The following is a 21,520-nucleotide window of genomic DNA, read 5'->3' as shown; positions in this document are numbered from 1 at the left end:
AAAGTATATTTGTTTGTTTTTTTTTGTAATTGTCTAAACTAATAAACTTTTTAATAGTTTTTTATAGTATCCTTTATTTAAATTTTAAAACTGCAATAAAATTATCATTATTTGAGCTCATTTATTCAAAATGAATACCAAAACCCGTTTTATGTATGTTTGTCACCGACTATTTTCTTAGAAACCGCTCGAATTAAATGATTATACAAATGTATGCTAATATGTTGCATTCCTTATTCTTATTTTCTATACGAAACTTGAGTTATGGGTTTTTTTGTATATAATATTTTAATTATTTTTATTATTAACAAAATTGTAATATACTATGTTATTAACAATTATAATTAAAATACAATTTAATCAACAAATACGTATCGTGTATATATAATATGTATATAAGTGACAGCCCACTTATGTCCCACCGCTGGACTAAAACCTGCTCTCATTTTTGACGGGAACGTTTGGGGTTTATCCCACGATGCCGCATCAAAGCGTGCTGGTGGATTTTCATGCGACACTTGCAATGTTTACCTTGACCGCTAAGCAAGTGATAAATTACAAGCCAAAATAAAGCACTTGAAAATTCAGTGGTGCGTCTGGGTTTGAGCCCGCATTCATTCGAGATCAATGTGTAACCACTGGGCCATATCGACAAATTTGATTGATTGTGGCAATCTATAACAGAAAGAAACCCTCCAAGTGAGATGCATTTGAAAAGGAAATTAAAGGTGGTTGTAAATCTCGTTGTTATGTATACTGAACATGTATCAACCAGATATTACTAGATGTAGAAAAAGTAACTTTACTATATAATTATTATTTTTTATATAGAGTAGGAAGGCGGACGAGCATATGGACCACCTGATGGTAAATGGTCACCAAACGCCCTTAGACATTGGCATTGTAAGAAATGTTAACCATCGCTCACATCAACAATGCGCCACCAACCTTGGGAACTAAGATGTTTATCCCTTGTACCAGTAATTACACTGGCTCGCTCACCCTTCAAACCGGAACACAACAATACCAAATACTGCTGTTTTGCGGTAGAATATCTGATGTGTGGGTGGTACCTACCCAGACGAGCTTGCACAAAGCTCTACCACCAGTAAATTAACGATTAAGATGCACCTAGTAGGTACTCGATCAAAGATCAATGCTAATGTTAATATAGCAAAAGTAACTTTTACTTTTTTTTTATTAAAATGTCGGAAAAAAGTAACTAATGAAATAAAAATCGCCGATTCTCGGTATATAATCCTAAACACAGATTTTTTTTAACGACGATTCTAATTTGAAAGCCAACTCGAATAAAATATTTTTTTTTGTATTTGTCTCACTGCTAAGCAACGACCCAAAAGGGTTATAACCCGAACTTAAGATTACTTCGAGAGGCGTGTGTCATGAATAAATATTTTAGCAAATTTTTTACTTAAATACATATTAAAACCATCTTTGTTTTTTTTCTTCATACTTTAAGTTATCAAGGCCCATTAATTATATCAGTCGTGTCCCTTCGTTTACTAATGGTCCAAAAATAGAACGATTTGTAACGCACTGTCGCCTTAACAAATTCTGCGGCTACCGAGTATAATATGATTAAAAAAGAACATTAACAGCTCTAAGCACAAGGAATTTGTATTTGACTTAAATATTTTAAATATTTTCATTAAATATTAGTGTGTTTTATAGTTTAATTGACTTCTTTAAACAATATATATTTTTAATTAATTTTATGACGTCAGAAAAGTAAATAGGCTACCTGGTGGGGACCATCTAAGGGCGTTTGGGGACCATCTTCGCTTATACAGACGAAGGAATGACGGAGCAGCACATCCAGATATAAACGTTATACCTGAACCCCTCTTGTTTCCGGGTGAAGCAGAGACGGTTTGCTAATATATATGAATATATAACTGAGTGTGTCTTTATCACTAATCGCGATCTCTCACTAGCAAACTTGGGTGTTTATAAACTTATAAAAGGTTAGTGTATACAGAATATAATATTTTAGTATTTAAGAAATAATATAAAGAGCTCAACGTAAAACGTTTTATTACTCAGCCACGAAAGAACTGTCAAAGAACACAATTTCAAATAATTCTTTCTAAAAACAATATACTTTTAAATAAAGACCCCGCTACAAACACAATATATTCATTATTATAAATGAGAAAGTGGTTCTATTTATTTGTTTGTTTGTTATGATTTTCCGTCTTAACTACATATCCGTTTATCAGGAAATATGCATACACGTTATCAGGGATAAAGGAGAGGACATACGGCACCTAATACTCACATTTTTTTGCATTTAAAAACAAACCAAAAAGCTGATTTCCTAGTATTAGTTTTATTACTAAACTATCTATGTAAATATGATTGTTCGTCTGTTTGAGATTAAATAAAGTTGGACTACGTTTGAACTATATAATATATATAACATATGTAATATTTGTCATGAAAAAGGTTTTTTTACTGTCCAAGTTCCGTTCCTGTTACTTACCGATAAATGGAACAGATAATCACATTTCGAAATGCCACTGAAAGTTTGTCAACAGAAAAGCCTAATATTTTTTAATTGGCCCTAACGGTTTCGACCTCAGTATCCCGTGGTCTGCAGCCTTGTAAGTAAGCCACAAGTCCAAAGGCAGTCAATTTTATTTATTAGCTAGTATTATATTAACCGCGAAATAAGAAATACCGGCCATAATTCGAGAAGCCAATGGAAAAAACTACCATTATATTCAAAAATTAAACGTGATGATGTGATAACATGTCGGTTACTCTTACGTCATAAATTAACATACTTAGGTACTTACGACCTGATTCAGAAATATTCGAAAACCGGAATACCTGCTCATAATTATAATTTTCGTTACAATTTGTTTCAATCAAGTTTTTAAAGGTAATAAACGTTTTCAAATGTATTCATGGGAAAAATCCTCCTGTACTGTTAAAAAGAAGTTGATGATAAGCGCCAACTTATCGTCAAGAGCGAAGGATACATTTCCTAGCTGTGGGACGTATTCCGGCTTATTGGCATAAGCTAAGTTTGCTAGAGATCACTTTTCTATAAACCAATTTTGGATTTATTAATTACAACATTAAATATTTAAGAAATCGCTCGTTAAATTATTATTATAATTCAGCATAAATAGATTATTCAACGAAATATAATTTGAATTGAATATAATGAATCGTTCGTCTTGAATAATGATATTCAGTTTCTTGACTCTGACATTGTGAATACAATTTATGTTAATTACGAATATTTAATTGATTTAATTCTGGTAAACGCTTCGAAAGCACAAGAAACAAATTAATAATAAAATATTTATTTTATTGGTTACTTAAATAAAAAAAAAACAATACTCATTCATTTATTACTCAGTGTTCTCACTTAAAAGAAAAGAATTGCTTATTTTTTTATAACGTAGGTATACATTATGGTTGAGCGGATAAATTTTAAGGCTGCAGATCCTGACGGCCTGGGTTCAAATACACGGTAAACAAAAAAAATAACTTATTTGTATGTCAATAAATTCTCAGTAGCAAGCTAATAGCACGCGTTTCTTATAACTAGTTATATAATGAGTACTATTTTTTTACTATTTCAATTTGTTTAATCATAAAAATCGTCAAGACATGAATCATTTAACTAAGCGCCTTACACGCCACATAAACAACCTTTTGAGTCTTATTTGGATTCCAGCCTCGGCATGTCTGGATTTTGAAACAAAACAACTTTACAAAATGAATCCTAATTTATAGTATTTAGGTTGAGTTTGCGACATACAAAAATGGAACCTCGTTTCAGATTAACGTGATCCTTTTATGGCCGAAGCGAATGCGCAAGCGCACACATGTGTATAGTAATGGAACTTGCTCGAATTATTTACCAACTTACTTTCAATAATATACATATATTCATAGCTTTGTGCAAGCTCGTCTGGGTAGGTACCACCCACTCATCAGATATTCTACCGCAAAACAGCAGTACTTGGTATTGTTGTGTTCCGGTTTGAAGGGTGAGTGAGCCAGTGTAATTACAGGCACAAGGGACATAAAATCTTAGTTCCCAAAGTTGGTGGCGCATTGGTGATGTAAGCGATGGTTAACATTTCTTACAATGCCAATGTCTAAGGGCGTTTGGTGACCACTTACCATCAGGTGGACTATATGCTCGTCCGCCTTCCTATTCTATAAAAAAAAGGAAATCTATTTATATTATACTTGTGTCATTATCTAGGGCTGGAGTGTATCTCTTATAGAGACAAGCTTTCCTTACTTACAGAATTCTTTGTTAATGTTAATAACTTCTAAGAACATGATTGGTACATACAGTACAGTAACAGCCTGTTAATGTCCCACTGCTGGGCTAAGGCCTCCTCTCCCTTTTGAGGAGAAGGTTTGGAGCTTATTCCACCACGCTGCTCCAATGCGGGTTAGTAGAATACACATGTGGCATAATTTCAATGAAATTAGATACATGCAGGTTTCCTGACGATGTTTTCCTTTACCGTCAAGCACGAGATGAATTATAAACAAAAATTAAGCACATGAATATTCAGTGGTGCTTGCCCGGGTTAGAACCTACGATCATCGGTTAAGATTCACGCGTTCTAACCACTAGGCCATCTCGGCTTCTGTGATCGGTACATAAATTATTTAATAAAATAAAAATAAACATGTTCCCGTATGCTATATACTATATAAGGCAGTCCACCTTCAAATGCCAAAGTTGGCATAATGGTTATTATTTTTTAATGTTATAATTTTATAATTATTATTTTATAATGTTATATAGGAAGACAGACTAGCAAATGACAAAATGGCAATAGTCATAATCAGTGTGTATATCCTATAGGTATTTTCAGTGCAGGTATTACTTTACTTGGTGCAAACTTTGTGCAAGTCTATCCGGGCAGGTACCACCCACTCATCCCACAATCTACTAGTTTAGGGTAGTTTTGAACGGTGAGTGAGCAAGTGTAACAAGCACGAGAGACATAATATCTTATTTCCCAAGGTTGGTTGCGCATTGGCGATGTAAGTGATGGTTAACATTTCTTACTATGGTAATGTGTATGGGCTTTGGTGATCACTTGCCATCAGGTGGCCTATATATATATAAAACTGTATAAAGTTCTATGCAATGTATGTTATTAATTCCATACCATATATAATTTAGTTACTCTTTAAAAAAATCTTGACCGTATAGGTTAATAAGATAAATGCTCAAATGTTTGCAAAAACATTCGAACCGGTTCGATAAATAAGCGCCGACGCATTTAAAGAATTTCGTGTGACATTCTGAAGGAGAAATTGATAATAACTGAAACTGGTGTTTTAAAATAATATATTAAATTGTACTGTAACGCCTGTCAAAAATATTACTTTGAATATCGCACAGAATAACACAAGAAGAACCGCTAGGTTGAGCGTTCCATTTACTTATTTGTTTATAATTCATCTCGTGCTCAGAAGGAAAACATCGCGAGGATGAATGTGTCTGGTAAATATCTGCCACATGTGTACCCACCAACGAGCATTGGAGCAGCGTCGTGGAAGCCTTAAACCTTTAAGAAGGCGTTAGCCCACCCATGGGATATTTACATGCATTACCTTTTATATAATCCTGTTGCGAAATCGACTGTAATTGCCTACTTTTAATCTCTGCCTTAGCTATCTATCAAGTTACTATAAAGTCATAGATTTTATTATATGACTTGAAAGTGTATATGTATTTGAAAGAATAAGGACGCTAAATATAATACTAAATAAAGACAAAACCAGTTAGTTACCTCGTCTGAGGCCAAATTACTAAATCAAAGATTAGAAGTGATTTATTAGTATCTAAAACTCGATTCTAAGAACGGCTCCACACATGGAAAGTTACGTTCAATTCTTACAAATCAATGTCTGAAGGATACAGTTACTAAAACTCATACAGTTTTTAGCAATATTTAAACTGTCAATAGTTTTTGTGTAATGTGAATAAAACGAACTATTTCTTTATTAGATCTGTATTAAGGGCCATTGTTTTTTTAACAGTAACATATAATAATTTATAAATAGAACGTATGGAACGTATTAGATTTAACAATATGACTAAACGTTCAATGGTCGTCTATTGTCTTATCAGCATTTACCAATGAAGATTAAGTTTTAATTGATTTAGTAAATTTTTGATCAGCTTTTCAGAAATAGAAATTAAATCTTATGAATACATAGTAAAGAGATACAATATGTTTCGTATTGTTATGTTCGTTCAGCTTGTAAAACAAAATAGATGCAATAATTTTGTTTTTTTTTTTCACATTACCTTATAATATTTTGAAGCAATTCTGCTGATTAAATATCATCGAGTAATATTTTGAATAAGACGTAAATGAAACGGAAAGTGGCTGTCGGATTTAGACTAGAAACGCGGACTGACCTTGAAATATCTCAAATATTAGCCACATACGTTATATGTGAATGTAAACCGAAGTGTACATTAGCCAAAAATAAATAAAACTGTGTTAGCAATATAGAGCAATGTCGACATTATTTTGAGCGAAAAATCGAAGTTTGACAGCATTATTGCTTGAAACAAAAATAGGTGTAGAGAACGAATGCTGTCTGATAAGCCGAACTAGAGATAAAAATTGAAATTTACAAGTATTACACAAGTTTAGGACTTTACAATTATACACCTTGCTGCAAAATCGAAATACACTTAATTCAACCACACTCATAAGGACTTTTGAATCATCATGCTACAGAATGAAATTGAATATAAATCTACCATCAGTTTAGAATGTAGATTCTCCCAAGAAGAATCGAGAAAATCGAAGTACCTAGTCATTCCTTTCTCAAACGAAATATATAATCCACACACTTTTGTCATCTATATCTTCTTGGTTTTTGCAGTAAAATTAACAGCCTAAATTGGTCCAATGCTGGGTTAAAATCCTTCTTTTAATCTTCTTAAGAAATGGGGAAGGGTTGGAGTACCTTACTAAATTAGCGCGTTATATTCAATATATTTTCTCAGCAACTAGCAGAAGTTAAATGACTAGCATCATAAGTAAAACATAAGAAAAACTTAGTGCTCTGATTAAGGATGGATTATTGCACTGGATCATCTAGGAATTAAGTACTAACTTAATGACATAGGTGATACAGATAAAGTTCTCATGAGATTAACAAATACGTTTATGTGTGCGTGCGCGGTGCGAGTTATTAAGCGCGCCTCACTGGAGCGGAACTTCCAAGGTCAAGGCTATCATGATTTGGACATTGAAAGTAATAATAATATCGTATAAGTGGCAATTTGTTTTTGTTTAATTTTTACAGTTCTTTGCAGTTAATACTAGTAGAATAGACGCATTTCTGTTCCCAGTAGAGTTGTCAGCCATGAATTTATGTAATATAACTGGCATAATATATCGTACCTGTAATACTGACGACGACAATACTTACGAAATCAAAAAAAAGAAAAATTAAACAAAATTCTTCCATTTTTAAATGAAAAGTTGGTCAGTCAGAAGTGATTCGCTTACACAATTACAGTTCTGAAAGCCTCGTTTGCTTACTAACCTAACCTGACAATCCATAATTCAGTGGATCTATCGAGAAATTCTCAGCACCATCATATTAAGGAAGTTGGCAGTGGTAAAGCCAATAGTCCTGCGCCTGTTCTCTCTCTATGTCATGTCGGGGTGCCACTAAATTGGACTATGAAAGAATTTTGTGCAGATTAGACTAGACTGTTAGGGTTTGAGATTATCATCGTAAAAGGACGAATAAATTGAGAAATGAGACATCGAAGTTGACTAACTACGCGTCTATATGTGCCTCGTATTATAATTATTTTTAGTCAACAGTGTAACGTACTATAAAGAAAAATTAGTCACGTCTAAAATCTGAACAATGGAAGAGAAGTAACGATACGTGTGATATCGACCTTAACGCGTTTAACATAGAGATAAAATTAGTTTAGCAAATTTGCATCACGTTTACATATTTACTGCATCTTCAATTATGATAAGGCATGAGCGGTGACTATTTACGACAAGTAATGAAGGATATTCAAACGTAATCGTTCATGTTATTACTTTGATTATAATTTAACAGATATGTTTAATATTATAGCCTTCGCAAGTTCTAAAGCTGTGAGTTCTTATATTACTCTTCCGAAAATTTGGCTAAATTTTAAAATTTAGAAACTAGCCATCGAACATAGGGAAGAACAAGAGCCCTATGTTCGATGGCTAGTTTCTACGTGAATGTATTAGTAGGTACTTAATAATAATTCGTATATAAGAACTAGCCAAGTCAGACCTTAGACTTCAATATATTATCCGAAGTTATAACAGTACAGTACAGTACCAGCCTGTTAATGTCCCACTGCTGGGCTAAGGCCTCCTCTCCCTTTTGAGGAGAAGGTTTGGAGCTTATTCCACCACGCTGCTCCAATGCGGGTTGGTAGAATACACATGTGGCAGAATTTCAATGAAATTAGACACATGCAGGTTTCCTCACGATGTTTTCCTTCACCGTTAAGCACGAGATGAATTATAAACAAAAATTATGCACATGAAAATTCAGTGGTGCTTGCCCGGGTTTGAACCCACGATCATCGGTTAAGATTCACGCGTTCTTACCACTAGGCCATCTCGGCTTTTTTTTATAAGAAGAAATGATATTTTAAATTGTTATAAATAAATTTGGCACCCATTTAGATCCCACTTCTTTTGTCATTGAAGGCATATATCATAATATTGAACTCGGCTCTTATTTCAAATTTATGTTTTTTATGGGATCAGATAATTTACCGCTGAACCGCAATATTTAGTATTGCTGCATTCCGGTTTGAAAAGTCAATGAGCCAGTGGAACGTGTAACAAATACAATAACATCTTAGTTCCTAAGATTGGTGGCGCATTGGCGATGTAAGGAACGGTTAATGTATCTTAGATCGCCAATATTTATTGGCGGTACTGTGATCGTGGCGGTTGGCGGTAATGTGATGTGACCAATTACCACCAAGTACATGCTAATTCGGATTACATTGTAATAATGTAGTACAACCAATCAGATTTGAAGATATTATACTTTTCCATTTTAAACTAGTTGCTTCATGCGGTTTCACCCCTACGTCGTAGCGTAATTTTATATGTAGTGTCTATAATACTTTATAAATTAATGGGCTATCAACATACAAATACTTTTAATATAGTATATTAACAAAACCCGATAATATGGTTCTTCCAGTGGAATTAAATTAGATTAAACTATAGAACATTACATATATTTTTTACACATGGTTCCTGTGTGTTCCATCCGTTCCTGAGGCAGATAACTTAATGTCTGTGTTATAGGTAACAGCCGACTGATCGGTAAACATGCATGCTGCAGTGCCATCTAGAGGCGAGTTACATTAATGTGGCTACTAAAATCACCTTATTAATTAACAAATATAAATGTTATTGGTAAATGTTGATTGGTTAAACGGTGTCGAAGTCTGAAAATCTCACACCAACAACATCATTTTGTGTAAAATATATAAATATAATAATCATGTTATCCAAATTCAATATTTATTTATTTTTTGTAACAAACATAATATTAAAACAATATCATTTTATTATAAGTGTTTTGATATCAGTTTGATAATGGATATGGAATAGATGTTTACAAGTTACACAATATGAAGTAGGCAAGACAGCAGTGCTCCGTAAGGAATAACTACGTATCTCACATGACATGTTGAAAATCGGTTACGGTGATACGCTATTTTGATACATGTATACGCGTTCGAACGATATAGCGCGTTCGAACGCGTGAATCTTAACCGATGATCGTGGGTTCAAACCCGGGCAAGCACCACTGAATTTTCATGTGCTTAATTTGTGTTTATAATTCATCTCGTGCTTGACGGTGAAGGAAAACATCGTGAGGAAACCTGCATGTGTCTAATTTCATTGAAATCCGGCCACATGTGTATTCTACCAACCCGCATTGGAGCAGCGTGGTAGAATAAGCTCCAAAACCTTCTCCTCAAAAGGGAGAGGAGGCCTTAGCCCAGCAGTGGGACATTAACAGGCTGTTACTGTATACTTCAAATGATATAATTATTATAGTAAATGTCGCATATCACATTATACTCCGAATCACATAGAACTTTTATCGACGGATGAACAGTTCCCTGGCCCAAATATCACAGGTCCTGCTCTTGACCTCTAGCGATAAACGGTACACTTAATTGCTATAATTGTACATGACATCACCTTGATTGGTAAATGAGGCAATTTTAAGTTGTTATTAAATCTGCTATTATTTTTATAGAGAACCAACATTGAGGTATATTAATTTGGTGTTTTGTATAAGCTTGCGTTAGGAGAACGACAGCAGTCAAATGGGTTTTGATAATACCTTCACGTCGCTAGATCCAGATACCGTTGCTCTATTGAAGCTATTTATAAATAGACTTCAAAAAAAGGACAAGATTCTCAATTTTGTTGTATTTTTTAAATTATTTTTTATTATCTCAGAACTCCATTATTGGATGATTTCCATGAACCGATTGATTGAAGGGTGAGTGAAAAAATAGGGAATTAATTTTATCATAGGCTCGAGTTTTATTTGAAATCAGTTTTGTTTTTTAAGCAGACACTTATTAGGTACGACGTAGAGCGTGAAACTTTTTTTTTGCAAATTGACTAACCATAATGCACAGCCAACAAGAAAATTGTATTTAAAGAAACATTCAACCAAATATTATTATTGGACTTATATTCTAATTGAACTTCATACATGGTTACGGTGCAACCTTGCTATTGATTACATTTCGAAACAAAACTTAAAGTCGAGTCAGTTTTTCATGGTGTTTTTTCGATGGCAACTAAAGCAAAAATAAATAACTAAAATAAAGTACGTTGACGTCACGTAAATTACGTTTTACATTTTATATTTTTATATTACCTACCTATGTACTTAATATTCATTTAACCATTTTATCTGATATGTCATTTTCTTTAATAGAAATTACTTATATACGTTGTTTGATTACTTAAACAGAATTATGGTTTCTTCGTTTGAAAGTCAAATCAATAATCACAGAAAAGTTGTTTAGCTTATCAGTCGCATAGCAATAAGTGAAGCAGTAAGATATTATCATTTAATTATAATTGTACATTATTTATTGACAATCAAAACGTCATGTTATTAACAAAACTTATAATAGATCAAAGACAAAATAAGATATGCTAGATAAGATATAAAACGATTAATACAGTAGACTATAATTGATTGTATTTCAAAAGATGTAGCAGCCACACAGCGGATTTGAAAATCGAAAAATTGATAAATGAAAGAATTTCATTAATGAAAACCAATTAATAAACATGAAATTAAAAAATAATCAATATATTTATTGTTATATAATAATATATAAAGCAAAGGAAGTTTTAAGAACCTTTACGCGCCACCAAATAAGGGAGTAAAGAGCGGAGCGGCATACGGCATACAAGTCGTTCTCACTCCCAAAGCGCGCTAATTGATGTTTTCGTCAAAATACCCTTTAATCAACTCATGTAGTATTTTTTTTCGTGCTATATTTCGCTGCCATAACAAGGCAGTCTATTTACCGCCATTTTAGAATAATTACATGTAATTGTATGAAAAAGGACCGTCATTAGTTGTCGTCATTTCTCAGTATACTCTACATTCCGATTTCCGAGCCAGTGATGCATTCACGCTCGTTTGATATAAAAGATTTGTAAACAATCATTAAAAGTAACTTTTTTTTTATTTTAACATTGAACATTTCTGAACGTTTTCTGGAACTAATATTATAAAATACAAAAGTGATTTTGTAGTTTGTTTGTTACGCTTTAAAGTCTTAACCAATCAACGGATCAACTTTTACGATGATCATGAAACTTTCCTTAGACGCTGTCAGATTTATAGAAAAGGACATACGTACCTAACGCCCTTCGTATCCCCTCCCCCTCACACACAGGTGAAGTTGCGAGCGGAAAGTATCAAAAATATATATACATAGATTAAAATCCCACCAAGGAGCAATAAAGAAATTTAAAGAAGAACTGACGATTCATATTGTTGTTGAAAAGTACTTTTTGCGTCAAGAAGTTGAACGAATATCTCCTTAAATGACATTAATTAAGATTTATTATTGCGTGGGCTATTTAAGCATATAAAACCAATTAGATATCGTTAGTTATTCTAAGGCCTTCTACATATGTCATTATTATAAAGAAACTAATCAAGTCTCAGTCTTGTAAAACTTTGACATTGACATTTTTAGTTAGTACATAATATAATGTCTTATATTCGAGGTACATAAAACAGACTTTTGTTTAAAATATATAAAACTAATATTGAGATTAATAAGAAAGTCTTACATAGTATCATTAAATTTACAGATTGATTCGAGATTGCCCAGTTACTAGAATACGCAAATCTTTAAAAAGATTGAGCATTCAAACCCTTTCCGGGTAAACCCACCGCTTATCAAAATTTGAACCAATGGTCTTCGATTGCGATTGAGGGTTAAAATGGAGAATAACGTGTCCGTTAATAAGATAGTTAACCTTATAAAATAGTATATTATAATTTTAAATATGAAATGATTATGTTGGCGTAAATGCTAGTTATGTGCGCAAAATAATCGTTAAAATACGACCCGTAATAGTGGATTAAATTCAAACGAATTACTATTTATTTATTTAGGATCTCCAATACACATACTTACGAGTATATTATATCGTGGAATAATGTTTAAAAAATATGTGTACTCATTCAATTGTAGGAGATCTATATTTTTCAATTTAACAACGTAAGTTTCATTTATTTTAAAAATGAAGTACGCTAAGTTCTTTCGTAATGTTCCAAGTATTTTATGGTCTCTCTACCAATATTGAAATTGATCCGTGTTTATTATACGCCTTCGATCTACAATGTAATATTGCTGATCGAAACTGTACGCGTATCAGTGACCTGAGAAGTCACTCATACTAAAAAGTAATGTTAGAGCCTGTAAATGTATACTAGTTTTTGAGAAGATTGCCTACACGTGGTAGATTGTCATCCGCCACATGCGCCTGCACACAAATTAAATATATGAAAATTCAGTAGTATTTGAACGGAGTCGGAAATATGACATAATCTAACCACTTGTGCATCGGCACTCACGCTAATACATCTTGTAATGTATGTATGTGTGTTTTATCTTTGCATATTAATATTACACGTAGCGGTGACATTGTCAAGGACATTCTGTGGATTACTTTACTGATACGTTACTTTTTAATTTATATTCTGAAAACGATAATATTTTCTTCTTTAACCTATGATGTTTTTTTTTTAAATGCAAATGGAAGTTAAAAATTAATAAGAAAATTCATTCCTATTATTATGCCTATTCTATTATACAATACCTATTATTCCTATTTTGGTTTTAGTTACATGTTATATAATATTTAATATAATAAAGTATGCATGTATTAAATTTTAGATTACCAAATAAATAAATACCCAATTTCCTTCTTACTTAATCTACGGCACCATAGATGATATCCTCTGAGAGATGTTATGTAATAACTCACTATGATGGACTTGGTTCAGACACTATTGCATACAAGGCTGCAGTTTGAATGTAAAATGATGTTAAACAATGTAACACCTTTTTAAGGCGAGACGTATCTCGTTTCAATGTTATTATCATCTTACAATTTAATCATAAAACCCTGTTGCTATATTCAAATACGGATACGTTTTGCTTACGGATAATATAATGATAATAATAATGTCCTCCAAACCGATTTCGGCCACGGCGGCCAATCTCAAGAGAGATCAGCCAACTGCGCCGGAGATATTATGGTGCACAAATGTGTGCGCAAATACAAGTGCACTCTCTATTCCCTAACTCTCATAATCCGATTTGACAGCAATCTGATACGACCGGAAAAAGTTCAGGCGCTGCGCCAACGGCTTTCCAACTTCCAAACTCCGGGCTGCTACTGAGAATTTTCGACAGAAAAACTCATTAACCTTTATTGGCCCGACCTAAGATTTGGACCCAAGACCTCCGGGTCTGCGGCCTTATATGTAGCTTATATGTAGCCAACGAAGCAGTCATTATTACGGATAATATACTTTTATAATTGACGTCTACATTTATTATTGAAAAATTATTATGACTATCAAAAATTTACCCTGGTATTCGTAGCCTTCAGACCAGTAAGTAGAAAGCCGAAGGTTTACAATTTTACTATCCATAAGCAAAACGACCCTTTTAATGAGTCACGCAAACACAAAGACATATTAAGTATTTTTTAAAGTGTCAAAGCAATTAAGCGTAAAATTTGTGTAAAAAGTAGGGATGACTGTAGCCCAAGGGATCAGGATCGAACCCATAATCTTTGGTCCAATACCTAGCAATATATTCCCTTGAGACAGTTCGTTGTATTTTGTCATTCAACACTACGTCGTCTTTTGAAACGAAATTCAACGAACCAGACGCATAAATAAACGCGAACGGCGACTTGCAAGTTGATGATATCATTGACAATTATACAGCCACAGAGCATTCAGCTGTCAGATGTTTCATCCCCTAATTAATTTATATGTTACACGTAACAATCATTTATACATAGCATTGATGACAGAGATTCTGTAAATAGAAACATTAACGAGTTAAATTGAATGATTTTAAATTTATTTAAACATTAAGTAAATACTTTGAGTTTGAGTAAGTTACGGTTTTATGTAAGTTAGTAAGTAAGTGGGTATTTGCATAAAATTTTGTTTCAAAGGTTATTTTACTATGTCTGTTTACACAATTTCATGAGAACTTGAATTTATATCTTACAAAAATTTCAATGTACATTTTTCTACATATATTTTTATTTACAGTATATAGCTTGGTTCATCCAAGGGACAGTGGTTGTGATGCTTTACACAAGTAGCAGGCACCTCTGAATTTTCATGTGCTTAATTTGTGCTTATAATTCATCTCGTGCTCGGCGGTGAAGGTAAACATCGTGAGGAAACCTGCACGTTTCGGATGAAAGTCTAACAAATCTGTATCCTGGTGGATACAGATTTGTTAGACTATGTGGATATATGAAAGCGCTGTATAAGGTACCTGTAGTATTAACGGCTACTTAAAAAGGCTTTCCAGTTCTACCAACGTTATAAGATAAAATCTAATTTACTAGATGTACACAATAAACAAGTAAAAATAAACATGAATTACAATGGTCGAGCGGCGATGACATCATGCGTACTAATTACTGCCGTCATAGTCACCGCTCAAACCATAACACAGATAGCTTATCTCCAGACTACCTTTAAATATGTCAAGTTTTTGGTGTATTATGTATACCGACACACTCACAATTTTTATTTAGATAATCTTAAAAAAAAGTAACATATATTTTGTACTTATTTTCTTCTTTACAAACTTTAGCGTCCGTATCTTTTTGAATTTTCTTTTTTTAATATAAATTATTTATCTAAATTTATTTGTACATATAAATATTAGCAATTATTAAATGTTTATATTTAAAAAAAATCGTGCTCACACTTGTATATTTGGTTCCTTCAAACGAGGCGTGAAGAGGCATCTTGCGGGCCGGCAAGACGAAGGCGGCTAGTGCAGAACGTTTTTCCTTTCTGTACTGGCCGTCGTCGCGTTTGGACTCTACTACCACTTACCATCAGGTGGAGTAGAGTCATTTGCCCTCCCGGCAAATATAAAAAAAAAATCTATCAAATACGTAGGCATAAGTAACGTCAAACGTTACTTATAAAAACGTAACACTAACATTCGACTTTGAAATAACTCGAATCTCGCCCTTAGTCAAAAAAAACCATAAAAACTATTTCGTCCAACTCGAAGAAGTTTATATATAAATCAAAAACAAAAATATACATCGTTCAAGTAGGGTATTGTGAATCATAATTTAACAAGATAAATTAAATTTAAGGCTGTCACCGGTTCGGACTGTAGATTTCTCAATAACAGTGACCTCCGTCTCTAGTTGAATGCTGACTTTGAACTATTGACCACTCAAGCTTCTCCTAGCATTATTTTTAATTTTTAATTATTATATTTATTTTAATTATTATACATTGTTTTTTAATTTAATTAAAATCGTCATCAATCCACGCAGGGGCAGCTGAGAATGTTGACTGATGACTGTTATACATTTTTTTCAAATCGTTGCCTTTTTTATATGCATTGGCAAGTGCGCGTATCAGCGATTATGGCATAAAAATTAATAATATCGAACTGAATTGAAAAGGCATTGCTTTTAAAAAAATTGTATTGAGGCATATCACTCAGACATTATTCAAATGATTATATCTATAAAACGAATAATGAAAAAGTGTAAACAAAAACATTCAGTTGCTTTTAATTGTATATTTTAAATGATTCTCATGCAATTTTATTTTATTATTAAATCGTTGCGTTATTAAAATGTAATTTTGTATGATTGTTTTTATAAATTCCGCTGATTCGACTCCTGAGTGGGGGGAGGGGTTAGGTAGATGTATTGTTTTCTGTACCCCTGACAACGTGTATGGAAATTTTCATGATCAGTTGAATAGTTAAGACGTGAAAGCGTAACAAAGAACAAACTCACCTTCGCATTTATCACATAAGTTAGGATGTGTATGAGTTAAGTTATAACTTAAATAACAAGGAATCATATTGATCATTCGTTTCAAATATTTATTTTCTCATAAAGAATATTTATGATATTAAGAAATCAAATATTAATTGTAAAACATTAAATTTAATATGAAACTTTGAATGTATATTCTATCGAGAAGAACCGAAAGAACTTAGTAGTTACTCTTTTTCCAGGTAAATTCCAGCATGATAGAATTAGCTCCAGTAATTCCCGTGAACAGGCGAAGAGTTGGTAGCCCAATAGTGAGACAGTTGCAGGCATATAATATAATCGTTGAATTTAAAGTCGACGAGAATTACGACAAATTTCACTTAAAAATATCTATTTTCGACATTAAATTAATATTTATATTTAGGTTTATAGCATTCCGATAAGAACACAAAATATTTATAATTGCGCTCACCAACCTTGCTTCTCGATAAGATACCGTATATATACCGTCTTAGCATTATGTCACATTTGGGAATTTTTACACAATGCTACGGTCATTCTTGATAACGAATTATATTAATCAACGAATACTTGATATTTGTAACATTTTGCACGAAAATACATTACCTATTAATATAATACTATTATCGTAACTAAAATTGTAAAAGAGAAACCCCCTCTCTTATCGGGTTCATCTTTCTATCAGATTTCAATTGGAAAATTACCAACTGCACAGAAAATTAGAATGCTCAAGTGTGCGCAAATGTTAGTGTGTGTCATAATCCGATGGACAGCAAGAGCGTTATACAGGATCCGATGACTACGTGTTTTTTGAGCATTGCTTAATATACAAACTAAATATATTTTAATTTATCCGACCCAGGGGTCATTTAAATTAATACATATATAACTATATGACCATACCTCCATACTAACAAAACACTATTTTACTCGTTTCGTTAAACTGTTATTATATGTCATTTAGATTTCATGTAAAACAATAGTAATGTGCATATACATCCTTACTTATAAACGTTATATAGCGGATGAAACAATGTTGTCTTCTTCTTTCAAATGTCAAATCAATAATGACAGAAGGAGCGAAATCATTGCTTAACTAAACAGTCGCTAAGCAACGTTTATAATTAAGGTCGTTTGTTGGTTGCTTTTAAACAATTAAAATGTATGCCTGTATTAAAAATATATATAATTAAATAAATAAAAACTACTACGTATATAAAGATAACTAGCTGTTCAAAACGTCTACCAGCATCATGTTTATTTGTTTCCAAAAATATCGTATTTTCTCGTAAATCTCGTAATGTAATTTATATACCTATATTCTTATAAGGGCCTCGGGCTATGTCCATGTCAAATTTTATTACGATCGAATCTTTACTGGCGGTAGAGCTTTGTGCAAGCTCGTCTGGGTAGGTACCACCCACTCATCAGATATTCTACCGCAAAACAGCAGTACTTATTATTGTTGTGTTCCGGTTTGAAGGATGAGTGAGCCAGTGTAATTACAGGCACAAGGGACATAAAATCTTAGTTCCCAAGGTTGGTGGCGCATTGGCTATGTAAGCGATGGTTGACATTTCTTACAATGCCAATGTCTAAGGGCGTTTGGTGACCACTTACCATCAGGTGGCCCATATGCTCGTCCGTCTTCCTATTTTATTTTTATAAAAAAAATCAGTGGTTCAGTCGAAGTACAATAACAAACAGATACAGTTACTCGTATTATTATATCGTTAGATATTCGTATTATTATATTAAAGTCTAGTATTCGTATATATATAATATTCTAATAAACAATAAATATTATTAAACTAAAAATTGATAGATACGTAGGTAAATGACATTTATCCTGTAACTATTCAGGAACAGATAATTAATAATTTTAAATAACAAATATAAATCTAGATTATAATCTACATTAATATTTGTATTAATATGAACGTACCAATTTTGTTTTAAGATATAAAAGAAAACGTGTAACGAAAAATATATTCGATATATAAAGCGACTTGTCTCTGTAATAATTTAATCTATGTTTTCGCAGGAATAACATTTGCATTTCAAATGTCGTACTTTCGATTGTTTGAATTTAAACGTTTTTTTTTTTTTATTGCCTTATAAAGTTAAAGGCAATAATAATTATGTCATTGTGTAGAGTAGATTATGTATTTTATAAGATGTGCTTTATTCGTTTTACTTCTAAAACCTAATATATATTTTATTTACCTTTTACTAATCTAATATTAGAATTGTAATAATTCGGGATTTCCCTTACGCTTCAATTGATAACAGCCATAGAATTGAAATCAATTAAACTACATTATAGGACCGCCACAATAACAACGATGACATCAACGCGACCTTTAAAAAAAGCCATTTACCTCGTATTTCTGCAATGTGAGAGTCATATTCCGACTTGCTGCGTACATAATCCTTTCTGGGTGCTGTATGCAGAGTGTGATGCTTGTACTCAGAGTACCACTCGGTCTGCGGGGAGTCTGGCCGGTCCTCGCTTTGAGTTTCTGTTACAGTCCTTTTCACGGTCACACGCTCGAACTTGACAAAGCGGACGCCGGCTGCCAGGTCGCCCTCCTCGACCTGACGCTCGAACCTCTCCGCCTCCTCGGGTTCGACATGTCTCAGTTTTAAATTGGGGAAAGGAGTTTCGAAACTCCTCGAAGGCGACTGGGTGTCGCGTGTGTGTTTTAACTTAACTTCGATTTTCGGCGACTCTGGTCGCCGCTTGCGCTGTTCTATCTTACGTTCTATTTCATCTACGTCTGTGGTAGCGTCGACGGAATCACTCTTGGTGCGTCCGGACCAGACTCGCTCGAAAAAGCTGACGCGGTCGCGGAGACCGCTGTGCGACGGTGAGTCGCCGCCGTCCGACATAGCGACATGACCTCCCCTTACGGAAGTTCGCTCGATACTGCGAGTACGAGTTAAGTTAAGGCTCTGAGCATGCGCGAGGCCACGTGCGACGAGACGTCGCCCAGACGATTCGATGCTTTTTCTTTGAAGCTTTACGAAGCGCTCGAATGAGCTTTGTAACTTTTTTCTCGGTACCCCGGTGACTTAATGACCTCTTTGAAGTCGCTTTGAATGATTAACCATTATTGTTACCTTTGTTTTACTTGTTTACAAAAAGAGATAAATATTTTATAAACATTAATATAATTTTTCATGTAAAATCAATATACGAAAACACTTGATTTTTTATTAACAAAAACCACGATATCACCTCATTTATTAAAGTAACTTATTTATAATTAAAACTAAATTTAATGAGAGTTTAGTTTGGATTTTATTTTGAAAATGACAATAAATGTATCGTTATTAATATTATCATAGAATTCAGATATCAGAGTTAGATAATGCATTCCTTTGATAATATATAAGTAGGTAATTGCAACTTATCATTTTAATATTACAAATAAACGAATAACGTATTTCAAAGTCAAAACATGCTCTATTCAAGTAGATTTTAAAACACTGTATAATATATATTTTTTAATATGTCATAATAATGGGAATTGGAATTGAATTCCTTTGGTTTGGAATAAGGAAACGACAGATATTCTCTCAGCGCCCGCATATACAGGTATCGTTTAATTTAAAAAAAAAAAAAAAAAAACGTTAAGAAATATATTATAGTAAAGCTACCACCAAATTTAAATTTAGATTCTACCATAAAGAACCGATTAAACATTATTGAAATAAAACTACGAAATTTCCCGGTTTTCCTTACGTTATTTATGAAGGATTATTATCAAACAAACTGTGCCCGCGGTTTCACCCCCGTATAACTTAAAAAATCACTAAGAGCAGACTTATAATATTTCAATATATATAACATTTTTAGTTTTATTTTCGTGGGATATTAGTATTTATTCGATTTTTGCCGCACCCTTATCTATAGGGCAACATACAATTGGAATCATACATGAGAAAAACAATATTCTCCTGAATCTATTCCGACATACTTGAATATCTTTCCCTGTGCTTTATTTATTGTGACTGCAAACGATAAGTTCACAGGAAATTATGTCCTTTTAAAACTAAAATTGTTGTTATTTAAAACTTTATTTGTTGTTATTTAAGGCTTTACGTCACTTGTGAAGCTAACCGACTAAGTATAAATTTAAAAAACCACGATAAAAATATATATGCGGCAACGAAATGAAATACCTATCTAACCTATAAACTTTAACTTACGTAATGCCTGTATTGTAGCCAACTGATATACATATTACGTATATAATGCTTTTAAATAAATACAAACAGAACAAAGTATGTATTAATACATTATACTCATTCCATGCCCATTCGAGGCGGGAATCGAACCCCTACTCTGAAGCGGAAGGCACAGGCAAGTCTTTAAGAGGAGAACCTTTGGGTTATTAACGGGATGTTTCTTTACAATCATAATGCGTCCCAGTTTATGTCTAAGCACCGTTAGTCGATATTGTTCGACAATTTTGCTTACCGCTCGTGAAAGCTGACGTGAACTTTATGTCAGCTTAAGTGCGTGAACGTATAGAATATGTATGAATTGCACTTGTTTTAATATATATAATATAATATCCTGGGACATTATTCACACACGGCCATCTGATCCCAAACTAAGCAGAGCTTGTACTGTGGAAACCAGACAACTGATATACTACATATACTACTTTTCTTTTGTAAATACATACTTACATAGATAATTGTACCCAAACTCAGGACAAACAGAAATGATTATACACACAAATGTCTGTCCTGGGTGGGAATCGAAATCACGACCTGCGGCGCGAAACTCAAGTATCTACCAACCACGCCAACCGACTCGTCATGTAAGCTAAAGTGCGTAAACG

General features: G+C 33.1%; 1 protein-coding gene across 1 annotated transcript in view; it reads right to left on the bottom strand.

Moving 5' to 3' along the window:
* The window catches only part of LOC126771436 (muscle-specific protein 300 kDa-like), a 139,476-nt gene extending 119,886 nt beyond the window's left edge, over positions 1 to 19,590 (bottom strand). Inside the window, exon 1 of the mRNA XM_050491308.1 lies at positions 19,046 to 19,590. Within this exon, the coding sequence (XP_050347265.1) occupies positions 19,046 to 19,556 (511 nt within the window). The 5' untranslated portion in view covers positions 19,557 to 19,590. The remainder of the gene's footprint in view (positions 1 to 19,045) is intronic.
* Positions 19,591 to 21,520: the final 1,930 nt, after the last annotated feature.

Source organism: Nymphalis io, chromosome 10 (genome assembly GCF_905147045.1).
Source record: "Nymphalis io chromosome 10, ilAglIoxx1.1, whole genome shotgun sequence".
Lineage (NCBI taxonomy): Eukaryota > Metazoa > Arthropoda > Insecta > Lepidoptera > Nymphalidae > Nymphalis > Nymphalis io.
This window is presented reverse-complemented; position numbering and strand designations above follow the sequence as displayed.